The following is a 26,366-nucleotide window of genomic DNA, read 5'->3' on the forward strand; positions in this document are numbered from 1 at the left end:
TTCCCTGTGCTATACAGTAGGTCCTTGTTGGTTATCTACTTTATATATAATAGTATGTATATGTTATCCCTCCCTCAACCCCCCTTTTCCCCTTGGTAAGCCTAAGTTTGTTTGCTATGTCTGTGAGTCTGTTTCTGTTCTGTAAATAAGTTCATTTGTATTATTTTTTTAGATCCCATATATAAACAATATCATATGATGTTTGTGTTTCTCTGTCTGACTTACTTCACTTAGTATGATAATCTCTAGTCCATCCTTGTTGCTACAAATGGCATTATTTCATTCTTTTTTATGGCTGAGTAATATTCCATTATATGTATATACCACATCTTCTTTATCTGTTCATGTGTTGATGGACATTTAGGTTGCTTCCATGTCATGGCTATTGTAAATAGTGATGCAATGAACATTGGGGTGCATGTATCTTTTCAAATTATGGTTTTCCCTGGATATATGCCCAGGAGTAGGATTGCAGGATCAAATGGTAGCTCTATTTTTTGTTTTTTGAAGAACCTACATATTGTTCTTCATAGTGACTGCACTAATTTACCTTCCCACCAACAGTGTAGGACAATTCCCTTTTCTCCACACCCTCTCCAGCATTTATTATTTGTAGACTTTTGATGATGCCCATTCTGACTGGTGTGAGGTGATACCTCATCATAGTTTTGATTTGAATTTCTCTAAAAATTAGCGATGTTGAGCATATTTTCATGTGCCTTTGGCCATCTGTATGTCTTCTTTGGAAAAACATCTATTTAGGTCTTCTGATCATTTTTTTATTGGGTTGTTTGTTTTTTTGATATTGAGCTGTATGAGCTGCTTATATGTTTTGGAGATTAATCCCTTGTTGGGTGCAGTGTTTGCAAATATTTTCTCCCATTCTGTGGGTTATCTTTTCATTTTGTTTATGGTTTACTTTGCTATATAAAAGCTTTTAAGTTTAATTAGGTCAAATTTGTTTATTTTTGTTGTTGTTGTTGTTCTTATTTCCATTGCTCTAGGAGATGGATCCAAAAAGATATTGCTGCAATTTATGTCAGAGAGTGTCCTGCCTAGGATTTCCTCTAGGAGTTTTGTAGTATCCAGTCTACATTTAGGTCCTTAATCCATTTTGAGTTTATGTTTGTATATAGTGTTATAGAATATTCTTATTTCATTCTTTTACATGCAGTTGTCTAGTTTTCCTGGCACCACTTATTGAAGAGGCTGTCTTTCCTCCATTGTATACTCTTGCTTCCTTTGTTGTAGATTAATTGACCATAATTGTATGGGTATACTTCTGGGCTTTCTGTCCTCTTCCATTGATCTATATTTCTGTTTTTGTACCAGTACCAAACTGTTTTGATGACTGTAGCTTTGTAGTATAGTCTGAAATCAGGGAGCCTGATTCCTCCAGCTCAAATTTTCATTCTCAAGATTACTTTGGCTATTCAGGGTCTTTCGTGTTTCCATACAAAGTTTAAGATTTTTTATTCTAGTTCTGTGAAAAAATGCCATTGGTAATTTGATAGGGATTACATTAAATCTGTAGGTTGCCTTGGGTAATATAGTCATTATGACAATGTTGGTTCTTCCAATCCAAAAACATGGTATATCTTTTCATCTATTTGTGTCATCTTTGATTTCTTTCATCAGCATCTTACAGTTTTCAGAGTACAGGTCTTTTGCCTCCTCAGGTAGGTTTATTCCTAGGTATTTTATCCTTTTTGACGTGATGGTAAATGGGATTGTTTCCTTAATTTCTCTTTCTGATCTTTCATTGTTAGTGTATAGAAATGCAACAGATTTCTGCATTAATTTTACATATTAATGCAAATTTATAATGCAAAATTCTGCATATTAATTTTGTATCCTGCAACATTACCAAATTCATTGATGAGCTCTAGCAGTTTTCTGATAGCGTCTTTAGGATTTTCTATGTATAGTATCATGTCATCTGCAAACAGTGCCAGTTTTACTTCTTCTTTTCCAGTTTGGTTTCCTTTTATTTCTTTTTCTTCTCTGATTACTGTGGTTAGGACTTCCAATACTATGTTGAATAAAAGTGGTGAGTGTGAGTGAACATCCTCGTCTTGTTTCTGACATTAGAGGAAATGCTTTCAGCTTTTCACCATTGAGTATGATGTTAGCTGTGAGATTGTCATATATGGCCTATATTATGTTGAGGTATGTTCCCTCTATGCCCACTTTCTGGAGAGTTTTTATCATAAACGGATGTTGAATTTTATCAAAAGCTTTTTCTGCATCTATTGAGATGATCATATGGTTTTTATTCTTCAGTTTGTTAATGTGGTGTTTCACATTGATTGATTTGTGGATATTGAAAAGTCCTTGCATCCCTGGGATAAATCCCACTTGAACATCGTGTATAATCCTTTTAATGTATTGTTGGAATAGGTTTGCTAGTATTTTGTTGAGGATTTTTGTGGCTATGTTCATCAGTGATATTGTCCTATAATTTTTTATGTGTGGTATCTTTCTCTGCTTTTGGTATCAGGGAATGGTGGCCTCATAGAATGAGTTCAGAAGTGTTCCTTCCTCTGCAATTTTTTAGAATAGTGTCAGAAGGATAGGTGTTAACTCTTCTTTAAATGTTTGATGGAATTGTCCTGTGAAGCCATCTGGTCCTGGACTTTTGTCTGTTGGAAGTTTTTAAATCACAGGTTCAATTTCAATTCTTGTAATTGGTCTGTTTATATTTTCTATTTCTTCCTGGTTCAGTCTTGGGAGATTGTACCTTTCTAAGAATTTGTCCATTTCTTCCAGGTTGTCCATTTTATTGGCATATAGTTCCTTGTAGTAGTCTCTTAAGATCCTTTGTATTTCTGTGGTGTCTGTTGTAACGTCTCTTTTTTCATTTCTAATTTTATTAATTTGAGCCATTTCTCTTTTGTTTCTTGATGAGTCTGGTTAAACATTTATCAATTTTGTTTATCTTTTCAGACAACCAGGTTTTGCTTTCATTGATCTTTTCTATTGTTTGCTTAGTCTATATTTCATTTATTTCTGCTCTGATCTTTATGATTTCTTTCCTTCTACTAACTTTGGGTTTTGTTTGTTCTTCTTTCTCTAGTTGCTTTAGGTGTAAGGTTAGGTTGTTTATTTGAGATTTTTCTTGTTTCCTAAGGTAAGCTTGTATTGCTATAAATGTTCCTGTTAGAACTACTTTTGCTGCCTCCCATAGGTTTTGGATCATCGTGTTTTCATTTCATTTGTCTCTAGGTATTTTTTGATTTCCTCTTTAATTTCTTCAGTGACCCATTGGCTCTTTAGTAGCATAGTTTTTAGCCTCTGCCTGTTTGTGTTTTTTGCAGTTTTTCTCTTGGAGTTGATTTCTAGTCTCATAGTGTTGCAGTTGGAAAAGATGCTTGATATGATTTCAACTTTCTTAAATTTACGAAAGCCTTCTTTGTGGCCCAGCATGTGATCAATCCTAGAGAATCTTCCATGTGTACTTGAAAAAAGTGTATTCTGCTACTTTCAGATAAAATGCTCTATAAATATCAATTAAGTCCATCTGGCCTAATGTGTCATTTAAGTCCTTTGTTTCCTTTTTGATCTTCTGTCTGGATAATCTCTCCATTGATGTAATGTGGTGTTAAAGTCCCCCACTATTATTGTGTTACTGTCAACTTTTCCTTTTATGTCTATGTTAACAATTACCTTTTATATTGAGATGCTCCTGTGTTGGGTGCATATAAATTTACAGTTGTTATATCTTCTTCTTGGATTGATCCCCTGATCATTATGAAGTAATCTTTTTGTCTCTTGTCATAGTCTTTATTTTAAAGTCTATTTTGTCTGATATGAGTATTGCTACTCCAGCTTTCTTTTGATTTCCATTTGCATGTAATAACTTTTTCCATCCCCTCACTTTTAGGCTGTATGTGTCTCTAGATGCGAAGTGGAGTTTTTGTAGCCAGCATATATATAGTCTTGTTTTTTATCCATTCAGCCAATATTTATCTTTTGGTTGGAGCATTTAATCCATTTACATTTAAGGTAATTATCAATATGTATGTTCTCACTGAAATTTTGTTAATTGTTTTGGATTTATTTTTGTCAGTCTCTTTTTCTTCCTTTCCTCTTTTTTTCTCTTCTCATTTGATTTGATGACTTCCTTTAATGTTGTGTTTGGATTTCTTTTTCTTATTTGTGTTATGTCTATTATAGATTTTTGGTTTGTGGTTACCATGAGGTTTTGACATAGCAGTCTATATCTATCTATCTATCTATCTATCTATCTACCTATCTATGTATCTATATCAGTCTCTCTCTCTCTCTCTCTATATATATATATATATATATATGTGTGTGTGTGTGTGTGTGTTAAGTTGTTGATCTCTTAATTTCAAATGCATTTCAAATATCCTGCATTTGTACTCTCCTCTCATGATTATTGGCTTAGATATCATATTTGTATATGGATGATTTCCTATCTTTACTGTATATTTGCCTTTACTGGTGAACTTTCCCATTTCATAATTTTCTTGTATCTAGTTGTGGTCTTTTATTTTAAGCCTAGAGAAGTTCCTTTAGCATTTGTTGTAAAGCTGGTTTGGTGCTACTGAATTCTTTTAGCTTTTGCTTGTCTTTAAAGCATTTGATTTCTCCTTCGAATCTGAATGAGAACCTTGCTGGGTAGAGTATTCTTGGTTGTAGGTTCTTCCCTTTCATCACTTTAAATATATCATGCCACTCCCTTCTGGCCTGCTGAGTTTTTCCTGAAAATTCAGCTTATAATCTTATGGGGATTCCCTTTTATGTTATTTGTTGCTTTTCCCCTGTTGCTTTTAATATTTTCTCTTTGTCTTCAATTTTTGTCAATTTGATTATTATATGTCTCAGCGTGTTCCTCCTTAGGTTTATCTAGGGAACTCTCTGTGCTTCTTGGACTTGGGTAACTGTTTCCTTTCCCATATTAGGGAAGTTTTCAGCTATTATCTCTTCAAATATTTTGTCAGGCCCTCTCTGAGTTACAAGAACTTTTTAACAAAGAGTTAGAAAATATAAAGAATAACCAAGCAGAGTTGATGAATACAGTAACTGAAATGAAAAATACACTAGAATAAATCAATAGCAGAATAAATGAGGTAGAAGAATGAATCAATGAGCTGGAAGACAGAGTGGTGGAAATCACTGCCATGGAACAGAATAAAGAAAAAAATAATGAAAGGAAATAAGGACAGTTTAAGGGACCTCTGGGGCAATGTCAAATGCACCAACATTTGCATTATAGGGGTCCCAGAAGGAGCAGATGGAGAGATTATTTTTAAGTAGGCACTTCTAAAACATAATTATTCCTAAAGATTCCACCCAAAAGCTCTTATCTCACTTAATTTACTTATTAAAAATTTAATCATACCAAGTTATTTTTCTTGCCGACAAATTTGCAACAGACATAATATGTTATTTGACTTCTATTAAACCTAGGTACAAAGAAAAGTATTACACTTAATGTTGATGACTCTAAAGATGTGTCTATATTAATTAAACTGACAAGCTTAGAATAACTTTAATAACCTTAATAGCTTTAAATCAGTTTAATACTGAGTGTCTCCCAGTTCACAGGAACCTGAAATTCATTTGGGTTAGTTTCTCTATATTTCTGAGAAATTTTATAAGTGCTAATTTCCTTTATGCCAATTAAGTAGAGCTCATTTACAAATTAATTTTGATAGTACCATCCAAAGGTAGAGAAATATATTTATAATGCACACATAGACATATAGATAGACACAACCAGTTATCTAATATCTTCATTTTAAAACTTAGTCATGAATCAGGTGTTACAATATAAAAATCACTAGAAGTGACCCTTGAGAAAAAGATAATCCAGGAAATAGAAAATATTTATTTCAAATTCTAAATATCTTTTTTATACTCACTTATTTAACAAATATTTACTGAACACCCATTATCTATCAGACACTGGTTTGTGGTACAAAATGCCATGGTAATGAAACACACTCCCATCCAAAAACAAAAAAAAACATCATATCTGCCCCCATGGAGCTCACTTGAAATTACATTGCATCATAAAAATAAAAAGCACAATCTGACAAGAAAATGGAGCTGATAAAAAGTAGTTCTTAGGAATCAAGAATATGATGGGTGAGTAAATATCTTAGCAGAATGGTTAAGCAATAGACCGAATATGGATAAAAAACAAACAGTTAGGAAGATCACAGCATTCAAAGGTAGAACAAAAATACAGAAAGGTTAACAATAGAGAAATGTTATGATATGGAAGATGAATTCAGATAGTCCATTCTTCACTACAAAAGGAATTCCAGAGAGAATATGAAGGAAAAGAGAGAGAGCAAAGAACACGTTACAAAGTTGAATGAAAATTCAAGACTTCAGACTGAAATGGCCCACCAAGGGCCATGAATGAATGAATGAATAAAGACCCACAGCTTAGTGAAACCTGTGAACTCGAAAGACTGAGAAAACTCTGAAAGTTTCAAAAAATAAAAGTTACACAAACAGTTTATAAAGGGACTAGAAATCAGATTGGCATCAGATACATCATTTGGTGGCACGTGGTCCTAGAAGGAAGTGCAGAAATACCTACAAATGTCTGAGTGTAATGACATTAAACCAAAATATATACCAGTCAAAATATCATTCACATGCAAGTTTAAATAAAAATATCTTGGCATAAGCAAGAACTTCAAAGGTCTACTGGCTACAGACTCTCTCTGAAAGAATTACTGCAGCAAAATAAAAAAGGTGTCCAGAGGAGAGTGTGGGATATAAAAAAATTGATTAAATACTACTCAACAATAAGGAGAAACAAGTTACTAATATGCACAACATATGCATGAATCTCAAATCATTATTCTAAGTGAAAGAAGCCAGACCCAAAGTCTGTGTATGGCATGGTTCCATTCATGTGGCATTCTGGAAAAGGTAAGAACTATAGGTACAGAAAACAAATCAGTGGTTGCCAGTGACTGCAGTGAGAGGAAGGGTTGACTACATTGGGGCACAAGAGGATTATCTGGATAATGGAACTGTTCTATATCTTGATTGTGGTGCTGATTATACAACCATATTCTTTTCTCAAAATTCATAAGACTGGGCTTTTCTGGTGGTGTAGTGGTTAAGAATCCACCTGCCAATTCAAGCCCTGGTCCGGGAAGATCCCACATGCCGTGAAGCAGCTAAGCCCATGCACCAAAGCTACTGACCCTATGCTCTAAAGCCCATGAGCCACAACTATTGAAGCCCGCGCACCACAACTATTGAAGCCCGCGTGCCTGGAGCCTATGCTCTGCAACAAGAGAATCCACCACAATGAGAAGCCCTCACACCACAACAAAAAGTAGCCCCCACTCGCCACAGCTAGAGAAAGCCCATGCGCAGCAGTGAAGACCCAACACAGCCAAAAATAAATAAATTAATTAATTAAAAAAAAGAATTCATAGGACTATATACCAAAAAGGGCAAAAAATAAAGCACTGTGTAAATTATGCCTCATAAATAAATAAGTACATACATATAAACACAAATACATTAGTGCTAATATGGGGGGTGAGAACAATGAAGACTAAGAAAACTAGTTAAGTGTATATTTAAATCTCAATGTTAAAAAATTTAAAAGCAATCTTGAACTAAAATCTTTAATGATTACAACATTGGAGATGGTGAGAGGTAAAAGTTTAGTGAGAATAAAAGTAATTTACTGAGACTACTCCTTTATTTACATGGAGAATAGCGATATAAATATATTCTAAATGTTGATAAAAGATATGCTAAATATTTTTAGATTAACCCCTAGAAGAATAGAAATGAAGTTTATAACTTCCAAAGCCAATAAAGAAAAGAGTAATAGAAAACAATGTAATAAGAAAGTAAAATAGACATAACTGAAAAGTTTGGTTAAAAGAGGAAAACTAAAATAAAATTGCAAAAATAATTTCAGACACATTAGTCATCATAATAAATAAGAATATGTTAAATTTTCATATTATAAGACAGACCCTAAGAACTGATTAGAATTAAACACAAATGTTCACAAGTAAAGATCCAGCTATATGCTGCTTGCAAAAGACAGACCTAGGGCTTCCCTGGTGGCGCAGTGGTTGAGAGTCCGCCTGCTGATGCAGGGGACACGGGTTCGTGCCCCGGTCTGGGAAGATCCCACATGCCACGGAGCGGCTGGGCCCGTGAGCCATGGCCGCTGAGCCTGCGCGTCCGGAGCCTGTGCTCCGCAATGGGAGAGGCCACAACAGTGAGAGGCCCGCGTACCGCAAAAAAAAAAAAAAAAAAAAAAAAAAGACAGACCTAAAATTAAATGACACAATATGATCATCTTGTGAGATACAAAAAAAATATAATAGTTAACGTGATTTAATATTCATTTTTAATAGAAGATGAAATAAATGTAGTTTGGTGAGACTTAGAGGAAAACTTCATTAATTTGATAGAGGGCAATACCACAAGCCTGTAGAACATCCTGCTTAATGGTGATACACTAAAAATAGAGTCACTGCTCAATTCAATATTGTTATTGCAGGTTTTAGTCAATATAAGAAGAGAAAAAAAAAGAGAAAATTTTATATGATGACACCTGTAGAGCTAAAGGTGACAGCTAATCTCAGTCTAATACTTGCTTCTATCAAGATTCTCTTTGCCTATTAAATGACTTTTTATTTCAATAATTGCATGAGTGCATTGTTCTAAACAGTTTTCTTCCTGACTTCTTGTTCACATGTGTTAAATTAGCTGTTGAAAATCTATTGGTGCTCACTACACATCAGCCTGCCTTCCATCAGCCAGCAACTGTATCTTGGTTGAATGACTGCCAGAACTCACTTTGCCCACATGTGGAGGGCCAGAATTAATACCCTCTGAGGGTAATTCCTTAACTGATGACTGATGAGAGAGAGTTAATAAATGCCACAACTTCCCTCCACTTCCCATTCTTGGCTGGGATAATTCAGAGGCATGTATTTTGCACTTTTTTCCAGAGTTTGTTTCCCTACGGGATTATGACCCAGTCACCCACTGTGGTAGCTGGCTTGATACTGCATCTTTCATTGGCTATTTTACTTTTCCTGTATCATTTGCCTCTCTAACCCATGTTCCTTGTTTCTCCCAATAACCTGCTTACACTGGAATCCTTGGTACAGAGTCTGCTCCTGGGGAATGTGAGCTATGCATAGGCATAAATGATAATAATCATTGGTATTTAAATGCTTTTTATTTGCTTAACTTTTTTAATGCTAGCAGAGTCTGCAACTTATTTTCAAAATAATTTAACTGAGTAAATAAAGAGAAAGCAAATGTGGCAAAATGTTGAAAAGACATAGAGTTATTCCATTTTGATAGTTTTACAACATTTCTTAAGTTTTTAATTTTTCAAGATAAAAAGTTGGAGAACATGCTGGATGACTTCTGGTTTGAAGATGGCAGCATAAAAGTGACATTTCCCTCTTCATGGAAGTCATCCAAAATCAACAAGAAGAAGAACAAGCAATTGAAATTTCACTTTCAAAAGAGAAATTGGGAAATAAACAAAATTCAATACCACAAAACAGGTAGAAGGACTTCCCAAAAGAAGAAGAAAAATAAGGAGGGAGGAGCAAAGGAACAGGAAAAACAAATGGCAGATGAAGGACATTCTCCAGAGGAATGATACCATGGAATAGGAGTAAAATATAACTAAATGTTTTACTACACATTTAAAAACTTACTGATGTGCTTCGGTGAATGAAAACCACAGAGGATAAAAGCAAAAGCTTAGTGAAGAGTCCTACTGAAAAAATGTGAAAAAGATAGCCATCAAGAGATATGAAGGTGAAACTGGAAGAAATCCAAGAGAGAATAAGACACTGATGAAAAAAAGATAGTAAGGATAGAAGGAAAGGAGAAAATGAGCAAAATGGAAATCAAGAAAAAGTTTTAAATGTTAGAGAAAATGATGGTTAAAATAGGCAAAGAAACTCTATAAAATTGAAGCCCCCAAAGAGGCAAAACCAAAATAATAAAAAGAAACACATATTTTTAAATATAATTTTATTTTATTTTATTTTATTTATTTATTTTTTTTTTCTTTGTGGTACGCGGGCCTCTCACTGTTGTGGCCTCTCCCGTTGCAGAGCACAGGCTCCGGACGCGCAGGCTCAGCGGCCATGGCTCACGGGCCCAGCTGCTCCGCGGCATGTGGGGTCCTCCCGGACCAGGACATGAACCCGTGTTCCCTGCATCGGCAGGCGGACTCTCAACCACTGCGCCACCAGGGAAGCCCTATAATTTTATTTTTAAATATAGTTTTCAAAAATAGTTTTCAGAATGGAACTTCTTTAGACTCTTTCATTTGTAGAGTCTAAAGTGCAATGAGGCTTGATAGGAATTTCTGTTTCAGTTGCACCTTAAGAAGGATTGTCTTCTTTTTTAAAATAAAGCTACCAGAGTAAGTACATCAAGGGAAGGCTATGAAACCAACCAGGACCCTGTGGAGCCTTCCCAGGAACAGACACCCCACGCTCTGACCCCTGTGTTCCCTGCCTCTTGTTTTAGGAAAGCTTTAGCTTCCTAGGCCTTCCCTGAGTTTCAAAGAGCACATTTAATCAGAGAAGTAAGAAAATGCAGAAACAAAGGAAAGCAGTCAAACCAGACAAAATAATGATAGTTTAGCCATAAAACAAAGTTAAGGACCTTTAGTTCCTCCTCAAGGCCTACAGATAATATTCTGAACCACATCCTTGGGTAGTTTTGCAGATACTAAAACTCCCACCAGGTGGAAGAAGTTAATTGCATGCTGACCACAAGCACATAGACCCCAGGTGGGTTGGGACCAGAAGGTTGTTGATGTTAACCCCAGTAATACCACCCTATTACCTCACAACCAGCCAATCAGAAGAATGTCCACAAGCTGATCAGGCACCCTACAACACTCACCCCTAATGTTGCCTTTGAAAACCCTTCCCTGAAAGCCACCAGGGAATTCAGGTCTTTTGAGCGTAAGCTGCCCATTCTACTTGCTTGGCCCTGCAATAAATGTCGTACTTTTCTTCACCACAGCCTGGTGTCAGCAGATTGGTTTTGCTGTGTGTCAGGCGTTCAGACCCAAGTTTGGTTCAGTAACAACTGTGAGGAATTTCACAAAATACGTCATGATATTATAGACAAAAGAGAAATAAGGACTGGGTAATTTTGGATTTGTAACAACTGAGTAACAATATACAAAGTTTGCTTTTAACATATCATTGTTTTCTAGTGGTGAACCACAGGTTTATGTCCCTGCTACTCTTCTGTTCTGTACATTTCTTATTTTAATAAGGATATGGATTATATGTAAAAGAGATTAACCATCAACATAAAGCTGGAAGAAGTAGCCAACACAACAGAAAACAGAATCAGGAACCAAGAAGATCTCAACAATCAGCTGACTCAGACAAGATGAAATGTAATAGGAGTAAATGTGAAGCCCTACAGGTGGATTCAAAATTCCAGCTATAGGGCTTCCCTGGTGGCGCAGTGGTTGAGAGTCCGCCTGCCGATGCAGGGGACACGGGTTCGTGCCCCGATCTGGGAAGATCCCACATGCCGCAGAGCGGCTGGGCCCGTGAGCCATGGCCGCTGAGCCTGCGCGTCCGGAGCCTGTACTCTGCAACGGGAGAGGCCACAACAGTGAGAGGCCCGCGTACCGCAAAAAAAAAAAAAAAAAATTCCAGCTATAAAGATAAACTTTGGAAGACATATGGCTACATAGTAACACACTTTTTAAAGACCCAATTAATTAATTTCAAGCACAATATGAATCAGTGTATGATTACCAAATAGCTAATGAAATCTTAAAGGCTGTATTTTAATAGGTGCAGCATGTCAAGGACACAAGAAGTAACCACTCAATGTGCTTGTTGAACAACACCTGGAGCATCATGTTCAAATAAGGACAAAAATAGTAAATGGACTATAAACCTAGCTATCATAATAATGACTATCTCTCTGTGGAGATGGAGTTTTACTAAGCATTTTCACTATCACGCTAAAGCTTCATAGTTTGCTTTAAGATTGATAGAATGGTTATCCCTGTTTTACAAATGAAGACCTTAAGAGGTTAAGTAACTTGTCAGTTTCTCACAATTAGTAAGTAATGGTGTTGAGACTTGAGATATAACAAGAATAATATTAAAAATTCAAACATACTGAATGCTCTGTCCTTTTTATGTCTGAAAATGTCTATTTCACTTTCACATTTAGCACATTTTTGCAGATCACATATTTCTATGTTGGCAGTGAGTTTTATTTTGGGGTTTTTTTTGTCATTTAAAAATTTCATTTAGTTTGCATTGTTTCTGTTAATAAAATCTTATCATTTCTCCTTTGAAGATAATGTATCTTTTTTCTCTGGTTGTTTTAAGATTTTTCCCTTCGTCTCTAGTTTTTAGCAATCTGAGTGTAATGTGCTTACGTGTGGTTTTATTTGTACTCTTTGGAATTTTCTAAATCTTTAAAAATCTGTGAGTTGATCTCTTTTATCAGTTTGGGGAAATTTTCCACCATTATCTCTTCAAATGCTGCTCTGCCCCAATCTTGCTGTCCTCTCCTTCAGAATTCCCATGTCTCTTATACGGTTTTGTTTTTTCCATTCTGTTTGCATGCGTGTGTGTGTGTGTGTGTGTGTGTGTGTGTGTGTGTGTGTTTCGGTTTGGATATTTTCTTTGGACTTCCTTCAACTTCATTAATCTTGTCTTCTCTTAAAAACATTCAATGAATTTTTAATTCCAGACATTGTATTTATGAGTTCCAGAATGCATCCTTTATTCATTTCACAGATCCTGATTATTGGTGAAATTTTTATCTTATTTTGTTCATCTTTTCTTTTAATTTCTTGAGCATATTTATAATATTATTTTAAAGTCCTTTGTCTCTTGACTCAATTTGTGGGTCATCTGTGTGTCTGTTTCTATCATGCACTTGGCTTGGCTTGCAGTCTTTTATTGTACACTAAGCATTAGGTATTAAGTAACTGTAGAGCTTTAGATGGTATTATTGTCCACCAGAGATGGTTCTCCCTTTTTCCATTTATCATGAGGGACTGAATACCATGACTTAATCAGTGATTGAACTGGATCTCAGCTGGATTACAGTTTTGGTAAGATTAGCCCACCTCTAGTTCAGGCATGGTCATCGTGGGTTTTTAGTTAAGAACCTAGGTAGTCTCTATATCCTCAGCCATGAAATAGGAAGGGAGAGTTAATTCTGTGCTTTGAATGTTTTGAGGTTAACTCTTTAACCTCCAATAACACACATCTTCAAAATCTGGCATATTGTTCTGAGGGGAAGACCAGCCAGGTATTTGTGAGATGTTGTCTCCTAGTCACTGTTTAAGAACTATAAGAGACTTTGTGCAGCCTTTTAGAAGTTTCTGGCCCAGCCCTACCCCAGCCTTCCATACCACCGCAGAACTCTATAAATATCCCACAGTAAAAATTGGCTGCCATGTACATGGGGCTTGTCTTGATTTTACACCAGCCTATGTGACTGTTAAAGCTCTGATGGTTCATGTCTTCTCTAGTAGAGTAATTTTGCCTATGCCAAGCCTGATTCTCAGTAGTACCCCAAATCAGTAAATACTTTCAAGGGATGAAGATAAATGGAGATTGTCAGCTCACAAAGGAAGGGCTCTTCCCTCTATGGAATTTTCACTTGTTCCCATTGTTTCCAATATCCTTAAAAATATCATTTTTGTAATAAAGAATACCATTTTGTAATTTACCCAGTTTTTTCTAGTTATTAAAGTGGAAACATTGGCCTGTAAGACCTACTACATCCTACTCAGAGCAAAAGCCTCACGTAGATTATTTTAAAAGCATCTTTATTCTTCTCACACACACACAAAAAGAAATACCCAAAACAAAACCTCCTAGAAAAGTTAAAAATGAAACGCTGGAAAAAGTTAATAATGGAAGAAGATATTCACTAAAAGAAAGCGGATATAGTAATATTCATATCAGACAAATTAAAGGAATAAAGCATTAAAAGGAATAGACTACCTACTGATAAACCATCCAACAGAAGGTGTAATAAGTCTGAAGATATATGTACCAAAAACTTTGCCTAGAAATATATAAAGCAAAAATGTTCAGACGATCTCAAGGACAAACTCACAGTTTTTCACTTAAAATCCACAATACTTTAATCCTCCCTTCTTAGATAATAATAGCTAAATCTGGCAAAAACAATTAGCAGATAATATCAGGAAAACATTAGTGATTATGACGTGTGTGTGTGTGTATGTGAGAGAGAGAGAGAGAGGCAGAGGGTGCATGCAACAAATCAAGACTTTACATTCAAGTGTAGGTACACGTGGAACATTTCCAAAAATTTTCCACATGCTAAGTCAAAAATGAAATATCAACAATATTTAGGTCCTATTAACCTTTCCACTGTCCCTCACCCCACTGATGTCCTTTCTTCCCTTCTTACCTAACTAAATACTGTGGTCAATAGTTATAGTTACTTCTTTGCATTCATCTTCAACTCCTTTTACAATTTGCCAAGTAACTAATTAAAAGTAGTTAAAATAATTAAAAATAATTCTCCACCTTTCCCACATCTGAAAGTGTTCAGCTAAACATACATAGAGAAAGCATTCAACCATGCTAACTTGTCTCATTTTTAGTTCATAAGTACATAACTCAAATTGACCTTCTGTCAGGCAAACAGTTTTCCCTAGTCCTTTATTTCTACCACTCACGAAGACAACTATTTCCACCTTTTTTCTCTTCATATCTCCAACACTACATCCCCTATCCTCAATCTCAGATAGTGATTTTGCTTCTTATCTCAATGAGATAATTAAGGCAATGAGAACTTCCACAAACTCCCACCACTACATCTACCCAAATACCAACATAATTTCCCATATCCTCTGCTCTCCCTTCTGCGCTCCTTTTTAACGTGAACTTTGCCAAGCACTTCACAAACATAATTTCACTTACAACTCTAGTGATGCCTCTGAGATTGGTGTTCATGGTACCATTTTACAGCTGAGAACACAGGTTCAAAGTCACATAATTAGTAATTGTTGCAGCACTATGTTACCTACCACCTTATTACTCAAAAGGCAAATCCATGATCATGGTGTAGCATCACCAACATCTGTGATGTTATTAGGCCCCAGACCTAATAACAAATCAAAATTTGCATTTGTAAAAGATTCCCAGGTGTTTCTTATTTCCTTCAATATTTGAAGAACACTGCTATGTAGGCCATTCTGTTCTTTCCCATGGACTTTCCACTGTAATATAGTGGTACCAATTACTTCAAAATACAGTTCGTTCTTAGACCATATTGTAGTAGCACTCAGTCTTTCTCTCTAAGAAAATTTTATTAAGAATGACAGGTCTTCCCAAGGTACTAACTAATTCAAACCTTCCATAAGTTCTATTAGTGTCTTGTGGTCTTAAAATGAAATTTCTGATAGTGTCCCTTCTTTTGGTATGATTGATTTGATTAAGTTTGGATTCAGTTAGTCTCAGCAGTCAGGATAGGAGCTTAGTGGTAGCAGAACAAAGAATTGGGGATTACCAGCCTTAGAAGAGCCAGTTCTTATTCTAATCATTCATTTTAACTATTAATTTCTCATTCACATAGAAATCTGGGTTTAATTAAAAGCAGAACTAAATTTTGCAAATTTGATCTTGCAATATGAACTTACTTTAAGGTATATTGTTAGTGGTGAATATTGAGAATCCACCCATGGAAGAGGTTTGAGAGCCTTAGAACTTTTTTTTTTTTCAATTATGGAATAAAATGCTAGTTTCTTTGTTTAGTACAGAAGTCTAACTTACAGTAACTATTCTGATGGAAAGATTTTGGTGAAAGGGTGGGGAACTGACACTGCGTCACTAGTACTTCTGCTAGCATTTTTCCCATTAGAGCACAGTGGCTCCAAACAAAGAGGAAATGATATGGGTGAACCACAGCACCCTTCATTTAACATGTACACTAAGAGGAAAACACAATGAGCTCTTGCAAAAGTTTTCTCCCTGCTACATTTGACCTCTCCACCCACATTTTGAAAGAAGCATATGCATTTCATATGTCATACATAACACTGACCTCACCAAAGTGTGAATTCTTTACCACTTTGATTTTATTATTTCAATGTGTTGAATTTTTAACTGACAGTACTGTACTTTATTCCTTTATGGTAACAGGTAACAATGCATTCCTTGGCTTTTCTTTTCTCTATGATTTTCATACTGGTAGTGTTGGTTGGTTCATTCCTGGTTCATTTATGAAATTTATGATAATTTGAAATAATTAGGTTCATTAACACATTTATGACTTAAGGGGTAAAACCACATCACTCACATCATTTGTTAAGCAACTATAATATTTAAATGAACTCATAATTACCCATCAATTATTTCAGTCATCCTCAAAGTTTTGAGTTCAATGTATTACTTCCTGACAGACACATAGTAAAGATCTGCTTACACTAGCATAGCCACTTCATCTTAATCTCTTTTGTTCTTTTTCTTCTTCGTATTCTTAAAACATTCCCTAAGGTAACCCTTTCCTGCAACCAGGGTGGTCTTCTCAAGGTCCTTCTCAAATGCCTTGTTACCCAACGTCACCCCACTGTATACTCCATTGGCCTGAACTCTTTTTCGATGCCTGAACTCTTTTTCGATGTCTGAGCTCTTGCAAATCTGATCAGTTTTTAAGTGAGCATTCTCTGATTACCTCATCCCACAAACAGTCTCGGTTTCATCCTTAAAGTTTTATTTCTGATACAATCTATTTGCGTCTTTATCTTGTATTAACTTTTCAATAGATGTTAGATTGTTCACAAGTATTACCTACATATGTTTTATCAACCTATCTGATTATAATTGGTTACTAAAGTCAGCCACTGTATCCTTTCAACCTCTCTTGAAATTTGTAGTGTTTTTCACAGTCTGCAAAAAATATATCTTGAAGCAATGCATGAATAAATGAACAAATGGAAAATAGATTTAGGTTTAAGAAATCACATCTTTTTCCCACTTTATGGAGATAGATTAATCTATCCTTTCATACCTTAATTCATATAATTTAAAATAAGAAACATAATTTGAACAAACTAAAAAATGTCTTAAAGACCTCACTTAAACAAATAAGGAAGTTTAGACTCAACTGGAACGTGGGTCACTGGAGATTACATATATAGTTGTAGTCTAATTCATTATTTCATTGCCCAGAGCAAGCTGCAAATTCCATAATTATCTTCAAAGAGGGTAGATATTTAGTCCTACCATGAGCCTTGAAAGGATGAAAAGGTGAATACTTCTGAACAGCTCAATTAACCTGCTCTCCCTAGAGAAGCTCTGTGTAATGCAATGAATGATGTTTGCCTTATTCTTATTCTTTCCCTTTTACACTGAATGTAGTATATTGTATACATTGTATACATTCTTTCCCATTTACACTGAGTAGTATATTTTATATATTGTATACATTCAATCAAGTAATATACTCTCTTCACTGTTCTGCAACTTGCTTTCCTCACTTTATGATATGACCTGTAGATATCTTCACATCTGTATGGAGATCTTGCTCATTTATTTTTTACAGCTTATAGTATTCCATCAAATAGGAGTGCCATAGTTTTTTCAACAAGTACCTGACTGCTAAATGCACAGGTTGTTTATAATCTCTAAATTTTACATATTATGCTATAATCATTAAACCTGTACATATATTTTTTGTGCTTATGTAGGAGATTGTGTAGAATATATTCTCAGGAGAGGGATTGCTGAGTCAAAGAAAAGTGTCTGTATTATTGGTAGATACTGTCAGATTCTTCTCCATAATGGGTTGTATGCTTTTGAGCAAGTTTTAAAGTAGAAAAATTATATGGTTCATTACCTTTCTTGCCCATTCTAACTCCCAACTTAATCTAACTTTGGTTCCACTCAAAATTTTAAAATACAGGCTCCTTGCTAACTAGTTCTTTAATCTCTGTCAGAGATAAATGCCTACTTGCCTCCAGTATTTCAAGCTAGTATCTAATATCTTTTAATGGGTAATGTCAAAAATCAATTCAAGTGACTTTCTTCAACTCTTCTAGGTTTGTCATCAGCATCACAATCTGTAGATCTGATTTGTCTACCTGGTAACTGGTAATAATTGTCTGTGCCAGAATCTAGTACAAACTTCTCAAATCACCTGTTTTCTCTGCTCTATATTAAGATATCCTTAATAATTAGCATATGCTTTTAGGCTGACTGACATGGCTGATTAAATCATTATAGTTCTCCTTTAAGACAAGACTCCCTGTCTACCCTCATGCATATTTACACTGGCTGCAATGAAAAATTACCAAGTCTTTCCTTATCTGGGTATGTTTCAGTATATGGAAAAGGTAGACTCTAGCATGCAGAGACCTAAGCCTTCTATTGCATTTAACTAGAGGTCATGGAAAGAGCTCTGAAATCAGAAGCAAAAGACCTAGGTCTGCATCCTCTTCCTGTACTGTTTGTTTTTTTTTAATTACAGCTTTATTGATATAGTTCATATACCATACAATTCACCCATTTAGAGTACAATTCAGTGGTTTTTATTAGATTCATTGATGTGAACAACTATCACCTTAGAGCAAGACTTACTCTTAGAAAAAGTCATAGAGTTTCCTTAACTTTAGTTTTCTAATCTATAAATTGTGGGAAATGTTACTTAGCTCATAAAATGGTTTGTGAGGATGATGTGAAATAGTGTACATGAATGAATTTGAAAACTCTAAAGCCCTGTTAGGTAAAATGAGATGGAATATTCATTTCCTCTGACTGGGGCAAGCTATAACAGTATCCTAACCTTCTCTCATACATTTTTACCTCTCTGCATGTTTAAGGTGCATTGCTAGGAAAAAGAAGGGGTATCATGCCTTTTGTGAAGAAAGAAAGAATTTAAGAAAATATTTTATCTTCTGTTTTAGATATAGACTTCAATATGACAAAAATTTTAAAGAACCCAGAAGGATATACAATGCCCGCATCCAAGGAAGAATCAAGATTATCAGGACTACCAACAAAGGTTTGGAGTATAATAATTATAAAAAATGTCCTTCTTTAATTTCCAATATAATTAATTGAACAGTTTCACATGGACGATGTTGGTTATTACACTCTTGATATATATTTTAGAAGAAAATTAATAATCAGAAGAGATTTATTGGAGAGGTTAATCTTAATATTAAAGTCATATTTATTTCTGAAACTATCCTCATCTCTAAGGAAAACGAATAGCATTTATCTTTTCCTCATACTTCTGGCACTGCTTCTCCTTGCGTTGACATACAGACATGGCTCTGATCTCAGTAAGCATCAAAGTGCAGAGAAAACTTCAATGGCACTTTCAACAGTGGTTGACCTGTCCTTACCTCTTAAACCATGGTCCTGGAATAAATGACCATATGTAGATACTGTTGATCTTAAGTCTTGAATACTTGCTTTCTCCACATTTTTGAAGGTGCCTCCCAAACAGAGATCCTATGGATTTGCCACCTTGTGTTGCTTTAGCCAAGATTTGATGAGACCATTGGCTTGAACTTCTGAATTTGATCTCTTAACTTGTTAGCCAATTGGGTTTTTAATCTGTTCCAGTCTTTTTTGTTAAAATTTTGTCTGAATTATCTAGTCAAGTCTGACTGTTATTTTAAATTTTAAATTATGCCTATACAAAAACCACTTTCTGAAAGTCAGTATTCATATATTTCCTGGTCTTTAATAATCCAGTATATAGAATCTCTTCCAACCTTCACAGTGTTGCCAAGGATGTCCGTACTTAGGATAGAAATTGGCGACTCTAGGAGTCCATCTGGGGTAGATGGCAATATTGCACCATCTTGGCTGCAGGGGGCGGGAGGCAGGGGAGTGCATTCTATTACATTTCCTTGATTGCTAAATTTAGAAATCAAGGAAATGTAATAGAAATTGTATATCTGATCTTCAGCAAGCACTAAAAATGGTCTTTTATAGTTTGTTTACAAGTTGAAGAAATATGGACAGATGGATTTGTAACTGACAATAACTTTTTTCAGATATCACTATTAAAAGATAGAAAGCAAATTGCAGATATGTCTTTGGTAGTGCACTGTATTGCTGCATCATTGGCTCTGTCTCATGCACAATATTTTATCAACAACTTTGATAAAAATATGGTTGCCATTTTTCATTAGCCATGTAGAAGTCATAAAACCTGGAAGAATTATGAATATATTGGATGACCAAAAGTTTACAACAGGCAGGGGTAACAGGCCTGATCTTAGAAGATAAACTGTTACTGTGGAAAAAGTATAGAGGTCCAAAATTACAACTGCATAAGTATAGGTTAATAAAGCCTTGCCTTGGAGGCCGCTGAAAAGATTTGGGAATCACTTTTAACAGTAGGCTCTGTATATGTCAAAAGTAGAATGTTGTTGACCCCCAAATCTACTGTATTCATGGGCTGTTTAAACATGTGGAATCTACTCTGTGCTGATTAGACAATAATTGTGTATTACATTCATTCTGGAGCCCTGCTTTCAATCTGCTCTTGCCTGATTGAACTATGCTTAAAAAAAAAAAAATCATAGTTTCTCATAGAGGAAGAAGGATCTGTGTACTGTGGTTTTCTTAGTTTAAAAACTGGTAACTGCAGAAAAAGAACAGGAATGTCTGTTTCTAAAACTTCAGTAAGATAGAATTTCTATCTTACTGAATACACCAGGCAAAAGCCAGGAAAATGCTTGGTGTGGTTTTGCATGCAAGTTTTAAGATCAGGCTAGGTATAACCTGATGTGAATTGTCATGGGAGACTATGGTGAAGTAAATGATTTACATCACAGAAAAAACAGCTGATATTGACATCAAGTTTTCACCATCAAAGAACTGCTTTTGATTACAATATTACCATTATTTGAAATAATTTTGGAGTAGCTATGAATGAATACAATGAAAAATTGACCATAAGCAAACAAAACACAAGAGAATTTTACATATCAGTAAAAACGAATGAGAATAAAATCTTACTTCTCCACAAGAAGTGGAATCAACAATAAATCTCTCATCTAAGCATTATAAAAACTGAGGAGAGGGCTTCCCTGGTGGCGCAGTGGTTGAGAGTCCGCCTGCCGATGCAGGGGACACGGGTTCGTGCCCCGGTACACGAAGATCCCACGTGCCACGGAGCGGCTGGGCCCATGAGCCATGGCTGCTGAGCCTGCGCGTCCAGAGCTTGTGCTCCGCAATGGGAGAGGCCACAGCAGTGAGAGGCCCATGTACCGCAAAAAAAAAAAAAAAAAAAAAAATTGAGGAGAGACTTAACATATGAGTAGTCACTATACTTGCATCCCACAAGAAGTCAATAGTGGAATATTGGAGCAATTATAATTATGGTGATTGTTTCCTTGATACAGAATTCGTGGTCAAAGTTTTTTTCATCAGCACTGTGATGGGCTTCTAGCCTCTTTGTTCTGATGAGAAGTCACCTTGTTAACCTTATTGGGGTTCTCTTATATGTTGTTTTTCTCTTGCTGCTTTTGAGATTTTTCTTTTTGTCTTCGTCTTTCAACACTTTGACTATGACGCATCTAGATGTGAATTTATCCTACTTAGAGTTAAGCTTCTTGGATGTGTTTTTCATAAAACTTAGAAAGTTTCAGTCATTATTTCTTCATATTTTTTCCTGCCCCTTTTTCTGGGGCTCTGCTTATTCTTTTCTCTTTCTGTTCTTCAGATAGAATGATCTCTATTGGCCTGTCTTCATGCTAAAAGACTAGCAGAACCTTACTGTACATATTCATAGTCTCATACTTTAGTAAATTACTTTAATTAAGATGCCTTACAGAATTTCCCTTTATTTGTTTTAATATACCAGATAATAATTGTATTTATGGTTATAATGCAGTTATATTTTATTTACAGTTCTTTAAAAATACACAAAAGTAATAATTGATTCATTTTTTTTCCTACCCCTTACAGTCCCATTATAGCAGTAGTGGCCCAGAGTTTAACCGTGTTCTCTTCAATTTTGGAGGTCAGAGTCCACTGATTTTATACTATCTTAAGATGCATGAGCTAGCTGGTATTTCCAAAGCCCCTAGACAAGTCAAGATTAAACTCACTGAAATATTGAAAGAACCATATCCTTTTTTAAGCTTTGCTTTAATATGATGCTTCCAAAATATTCAAAACTTTTAACTGTTTTTAATGTCTCAGTTAAGAAAAAAATTTTAATGCATTTTGTAACTAATACTTTACTTAGCATTTAATTACATTCAAAACTTTTCATAGCATGTTTGGCTAAAAGTATTTTCTCTTTTAGTTCTAAGGCTGTGATTTTACATGTAAGGAAAATAAAACAAACATAAAACCCAGGAACTTAAAAAATCGGTATATTTAGCTCTTTAGTAAAAGACTATTTTTACAACTTTACTGTTCAGTGTTCAGTTTCAAACATTTGTCAGAACTGTGGGTCATGGACTTCTAGGTTTCTCCAGAAGAAAGTTTCAAATGTGCCTTAGCTATGTAATCATTTGTTCTAATGAAAATTTATTAGAAAGCTTAATGTATAAAATATAATATAAATGAAATTGGAACCCTTTGGCTGGAGCAGGGGTATCTGTTTACATTCTTGTGCCCCCTCTGCATAACCCATCCTGGCCCAGGTCTCACTAGGGACTTGGATGAACCCCAAGAGATCCAGTACAAACCGGGGTATACACAGCTCCAGGTGGAAAATATATATATATATATTTCTATCTTTAAAAATGAAGAAGTTGCACTTTACTAATACTTAGTAGACAGGTACCCTCACTCAGTTGATATTTCAGTCTGCACTCTACTCTGTTGAGGGATAGTAATAGCATGTTTGCTCTTGTGTTGTCTGAGTTTCACAACATATTGCTGCTTTCTTTGGGTGGTTAAGCAGATTTATAGATTATATCATTTGGTTTAACTAAATTGACACTTACTAGTGGACCAATAGCTTTAAAAGTTTAAAAGAAATATTACTCAGCCGTAAAAAAGAACAAAATAATGCCATTTGCAGCCACATGGATGGATCTAGAGATTGTCATATTGAGTGAAATAAGTCAGACAGAGAAAGACAAATATCATATAATATGATATTGCTTATATGTGGAATCTAAAAAAATGGTACAAATGAACTTTTTTACAAAACAGAAATAGAGTCACAGATGTAGAAAAGAAAAGGGGAAAAGGGGGGTGGGATAACTTGGGAGACTGAGATTGACATATACACACTACTATATATAAAATAGATAACTGATAAGAACCTACTGTATAGCACAGGGAACTCTACTCTATACTTTGTAATGACCTATATGGGAAAAGAATCTAAAAGAGAGTGGGTATCTGTATATGTATAACTGATTCACTTTGCTGTGGAGCAGAAACTAACACAACATTGTAAATCAACTATACTCCAATAAAAATTAATTTAAAAAATTAAAAAATAAAAAGCATTTGTTGTTCAAAAACAAAAAAACAAAAAACGATGTGGTATACATACACAATGGAATACTACTCAGCCACAACAAAGAATGAAATAATGCCATTTGCAACAACATGAATGAACCTAGAGATTTTCATACTAAGTGTAGTAAGCCAGACAGAGAAAGACAAATATCATATGATATCACTTACCTGTGGAATCTGAAAAATGATACAAATGGACTTATTTACACAACAGAAATAGACTCACAGACATAGAATACAAACTTATGGTTACCAAAGGAGAAAAGTGGGGGGTCATGAACTAGGAGTTTGGGATTAACATATACACACTTCTATATATAAAATAGCAAACAACAAGGACCTACTATATTGCACAGGGAACTATACTCAATATTTTGTAATAACCTATAATGGAAAAGAATTTAAAAAAGAATACATATGTGTGTGTTTGTGTGCATGTGTGTGTGTGTGTTTGTATCTGAATCATTTTGCTGTACACCTAAAACTAACACAATATTGTAAACCAACTATATTTCAATAAAAATTTTTTTTAAAAGGAAAAAAGAGGGGCTTCCCTGGTGGCGCAGTGGTTGAGAGTCCGCCTGCCAATGCAGGGGACACGGGTTCATGCCCCGGTCTGGGAAGATCCCACATGCCGCAGAGAGGCTGGGCCCGTGAGCCATGGCTGCTGAGCCTGCGCGTCCGGAACCTGTACTCTGCAACAGGAGAGGCCACAACAGTGAGAAGCCTGTGTACCACAAAAAAAAAAAAAAAAAAAAAGGAAAAAAGAAATAGTTTCCTGAAAAGAAACTTTGGATTGATGATAATATTTATAATGCAAGAATAATTTTTTTTAAAAAACACAGAATGATATTTCCTCTATTCCTTGAAGGAGCTCTTTTTCAGCTACACTAAGAGACAAAATTAGTGGTGATCCAATCAGTTCTGCCAAGATATAGGCCAAAAAAATTTTTTTTTCAAAAATATCAATTGAAATATGGACATATGTCATTATTATAAACAGTGAACCTAGCCCTAAGTGTATGTTACACTTTTCAATATTAGTAAATGATAGTATGATGCCAGTTTAATTTGTAAGGCATTTATAAACCAACTGTCTAGACATCAATATAAATCTCTATAATTTGAGGATAAAAGGTTTGGTGTACCAAAAATAAATATAGTGTTAAATTTTATTTTTTTAATATTTTATTTCATCTCACTGTTTTCTATCCATAGACTGCATATCTTTTATAATATGCATAATATATAAATACAGATTGATATGTATATAATTTATAAATTTAAAATTATATCTATGAGGGAGTGTGCTCACATAGCTTTTACTCATGGGGTACATGATCCAGGAAGTGTGGAGAACACTGCCCTAGCAGATTCTCAAAATTCTTCCCAGGACACTTCTTCTCCCATATTTCAGTCAAGACAACCTCCAGAGTCTCACTGACCACAGGCACATGGAATTAACTTGGATGGCTCTGGAACACAAGGAGAAAGGAAACTACAGAGGTAAATCAGTCTGTTCTGAGACTTGTAACTTAAGGATTCTCATCAACCTTGGATTATTCAAACAAATGGTTAAATACAAAATTTTTAGATGTCTAGAAGTGAAATCTGAAAGGTATGAAAACCATTCATAATAGATTACTTTTATTTTTAACTAATTTTTATTGTGATTATAAAAATATCAGTCTTTGTGTTTATATTTCTGATGGGCATGGATTTGTCCAACAACAATACAAAGATTCATAACACCAGTTCACTGAGAATGTGGGAAGAGTATGAGTATATGTGGGGGTGGGGAAAGGAGGAAATGGATATCTAGAGCATGAAATCTTTTAGGAGAGTATTTCATTCCATAAAGATCAGAAAGAAATCACCATTTAGAAAGTAATAGGTCTGGACAAAACTATAATTCAAAAAGATAAATGCACTATTATATTCATAGCAACACTATTCACAATAGCCAAGATGTGGAAACAACCTAGGTGTCCATCGACAGATGAATAGATAAAGAAGATGTGGTACATATATATAATGGAATGCTACTCAGCCATAAAAAGAATGAAATAATGCCATTTGCAGCAAGTTAGATGGACCTAGAGATTATCATACTAAGTGAAGTAAGAAGAAAGAGAAAGACAAATACCATATGATATCACTTATAGGTGGAATCTAAAATAGAACACAAGTGAACTTATCTATGAAACAGGAACAGACTCACAGACATAGAGAACAGACTTGTGGTTGCTGGGGGTGCGGGGGCGGGGGGTGGTGCTGGAGGGAGGGATGGATTGGGAGTTTGGGATTAGTAGATGTAAACTATATATTATATATAGTATGGATAAACAACAAGGTGCTACTGTATAGCACAGGGAACTATATTCAATATGCTGTGATTAAACCATAATGGAAAAGAATATGAAAATAATGTGTATATATGTATAACTGAATCACTTTGCTGTGCAGCACAAATTAACACTACATTGTAAATCAACTACACTTCAATAAAATAAATTTAAAAAAAGAAAGACAGAAAGTAATGGGGCTTTCCATGATGCTTTCTGAGCTTGTAAAATGTAATGCCCGCTGATAAGAAAAACTATTCCTAGATCTAATGATGAACAAAGTGATAATGATGCCTCACATTCATCAGCACTTTACAGTTTTTCAAAACATTTATTGAATCTTCCTATGTATCATTGCAAGAAATGACAAGACTCCTGGGACAGTGGACAGAGCAGGCACCCATCACAGACACTTTACAGATGAGGGAACAAAACTCACAGAGGGTAAGTAGCTTACCCAGGTGATTCATGCAACAGAGCTGGCAACAGAGTCTACCATTCCCTGAGCCATGCATACTTTTCTGACATGACG

The 26,366-nt window shown here is 35.1% G+C and overlaps 1 protein-coding gene across 4 annotated transcripts in view; it reads left to right on the plus strand.

Moving 5' to 3' along the window:
- FAM227B (family with sequence similarity 227 member B) overlaps positions 1 to 26,366 on the plus strand; it is a gene marked incomplete at its 3' end in the record, with an annotated part of 264,786 nt that overhangs the window by 191,097 nt on the left and 47,323 nt on the right. For 3 of the 4 annotated variants that reach the window (XM_081229396.1, XM_081229395.1, XM_081229397.1), the window contains one exon: positions 18,947 to 19,044. In XM_081229396.1, coding sequence (XP_081085522.1) covers positions 18,947 to 19,044 — 98 coding nt within the window. Of the gene's footprint in view, positions 1 to 18,946; positions 19,045 to 21,971; positions 22,133 to 26,366 lie in introns of all 4 variants that reach the window. The other variant, XM_081229398.1, reaches the window with a different exon arrangement.

This window comes from Mesoplodon bidens (genome assembly GCF_964165515.1).
Source record: "Mesoplodon bidens genome assembly, chromosome: 3".
NCBI lineage: Eukaryota > Metazoa > Chordata > Mammalia > Artiodactyla > Ziphiidae > Mesoplodon > Mesoplodon bidens.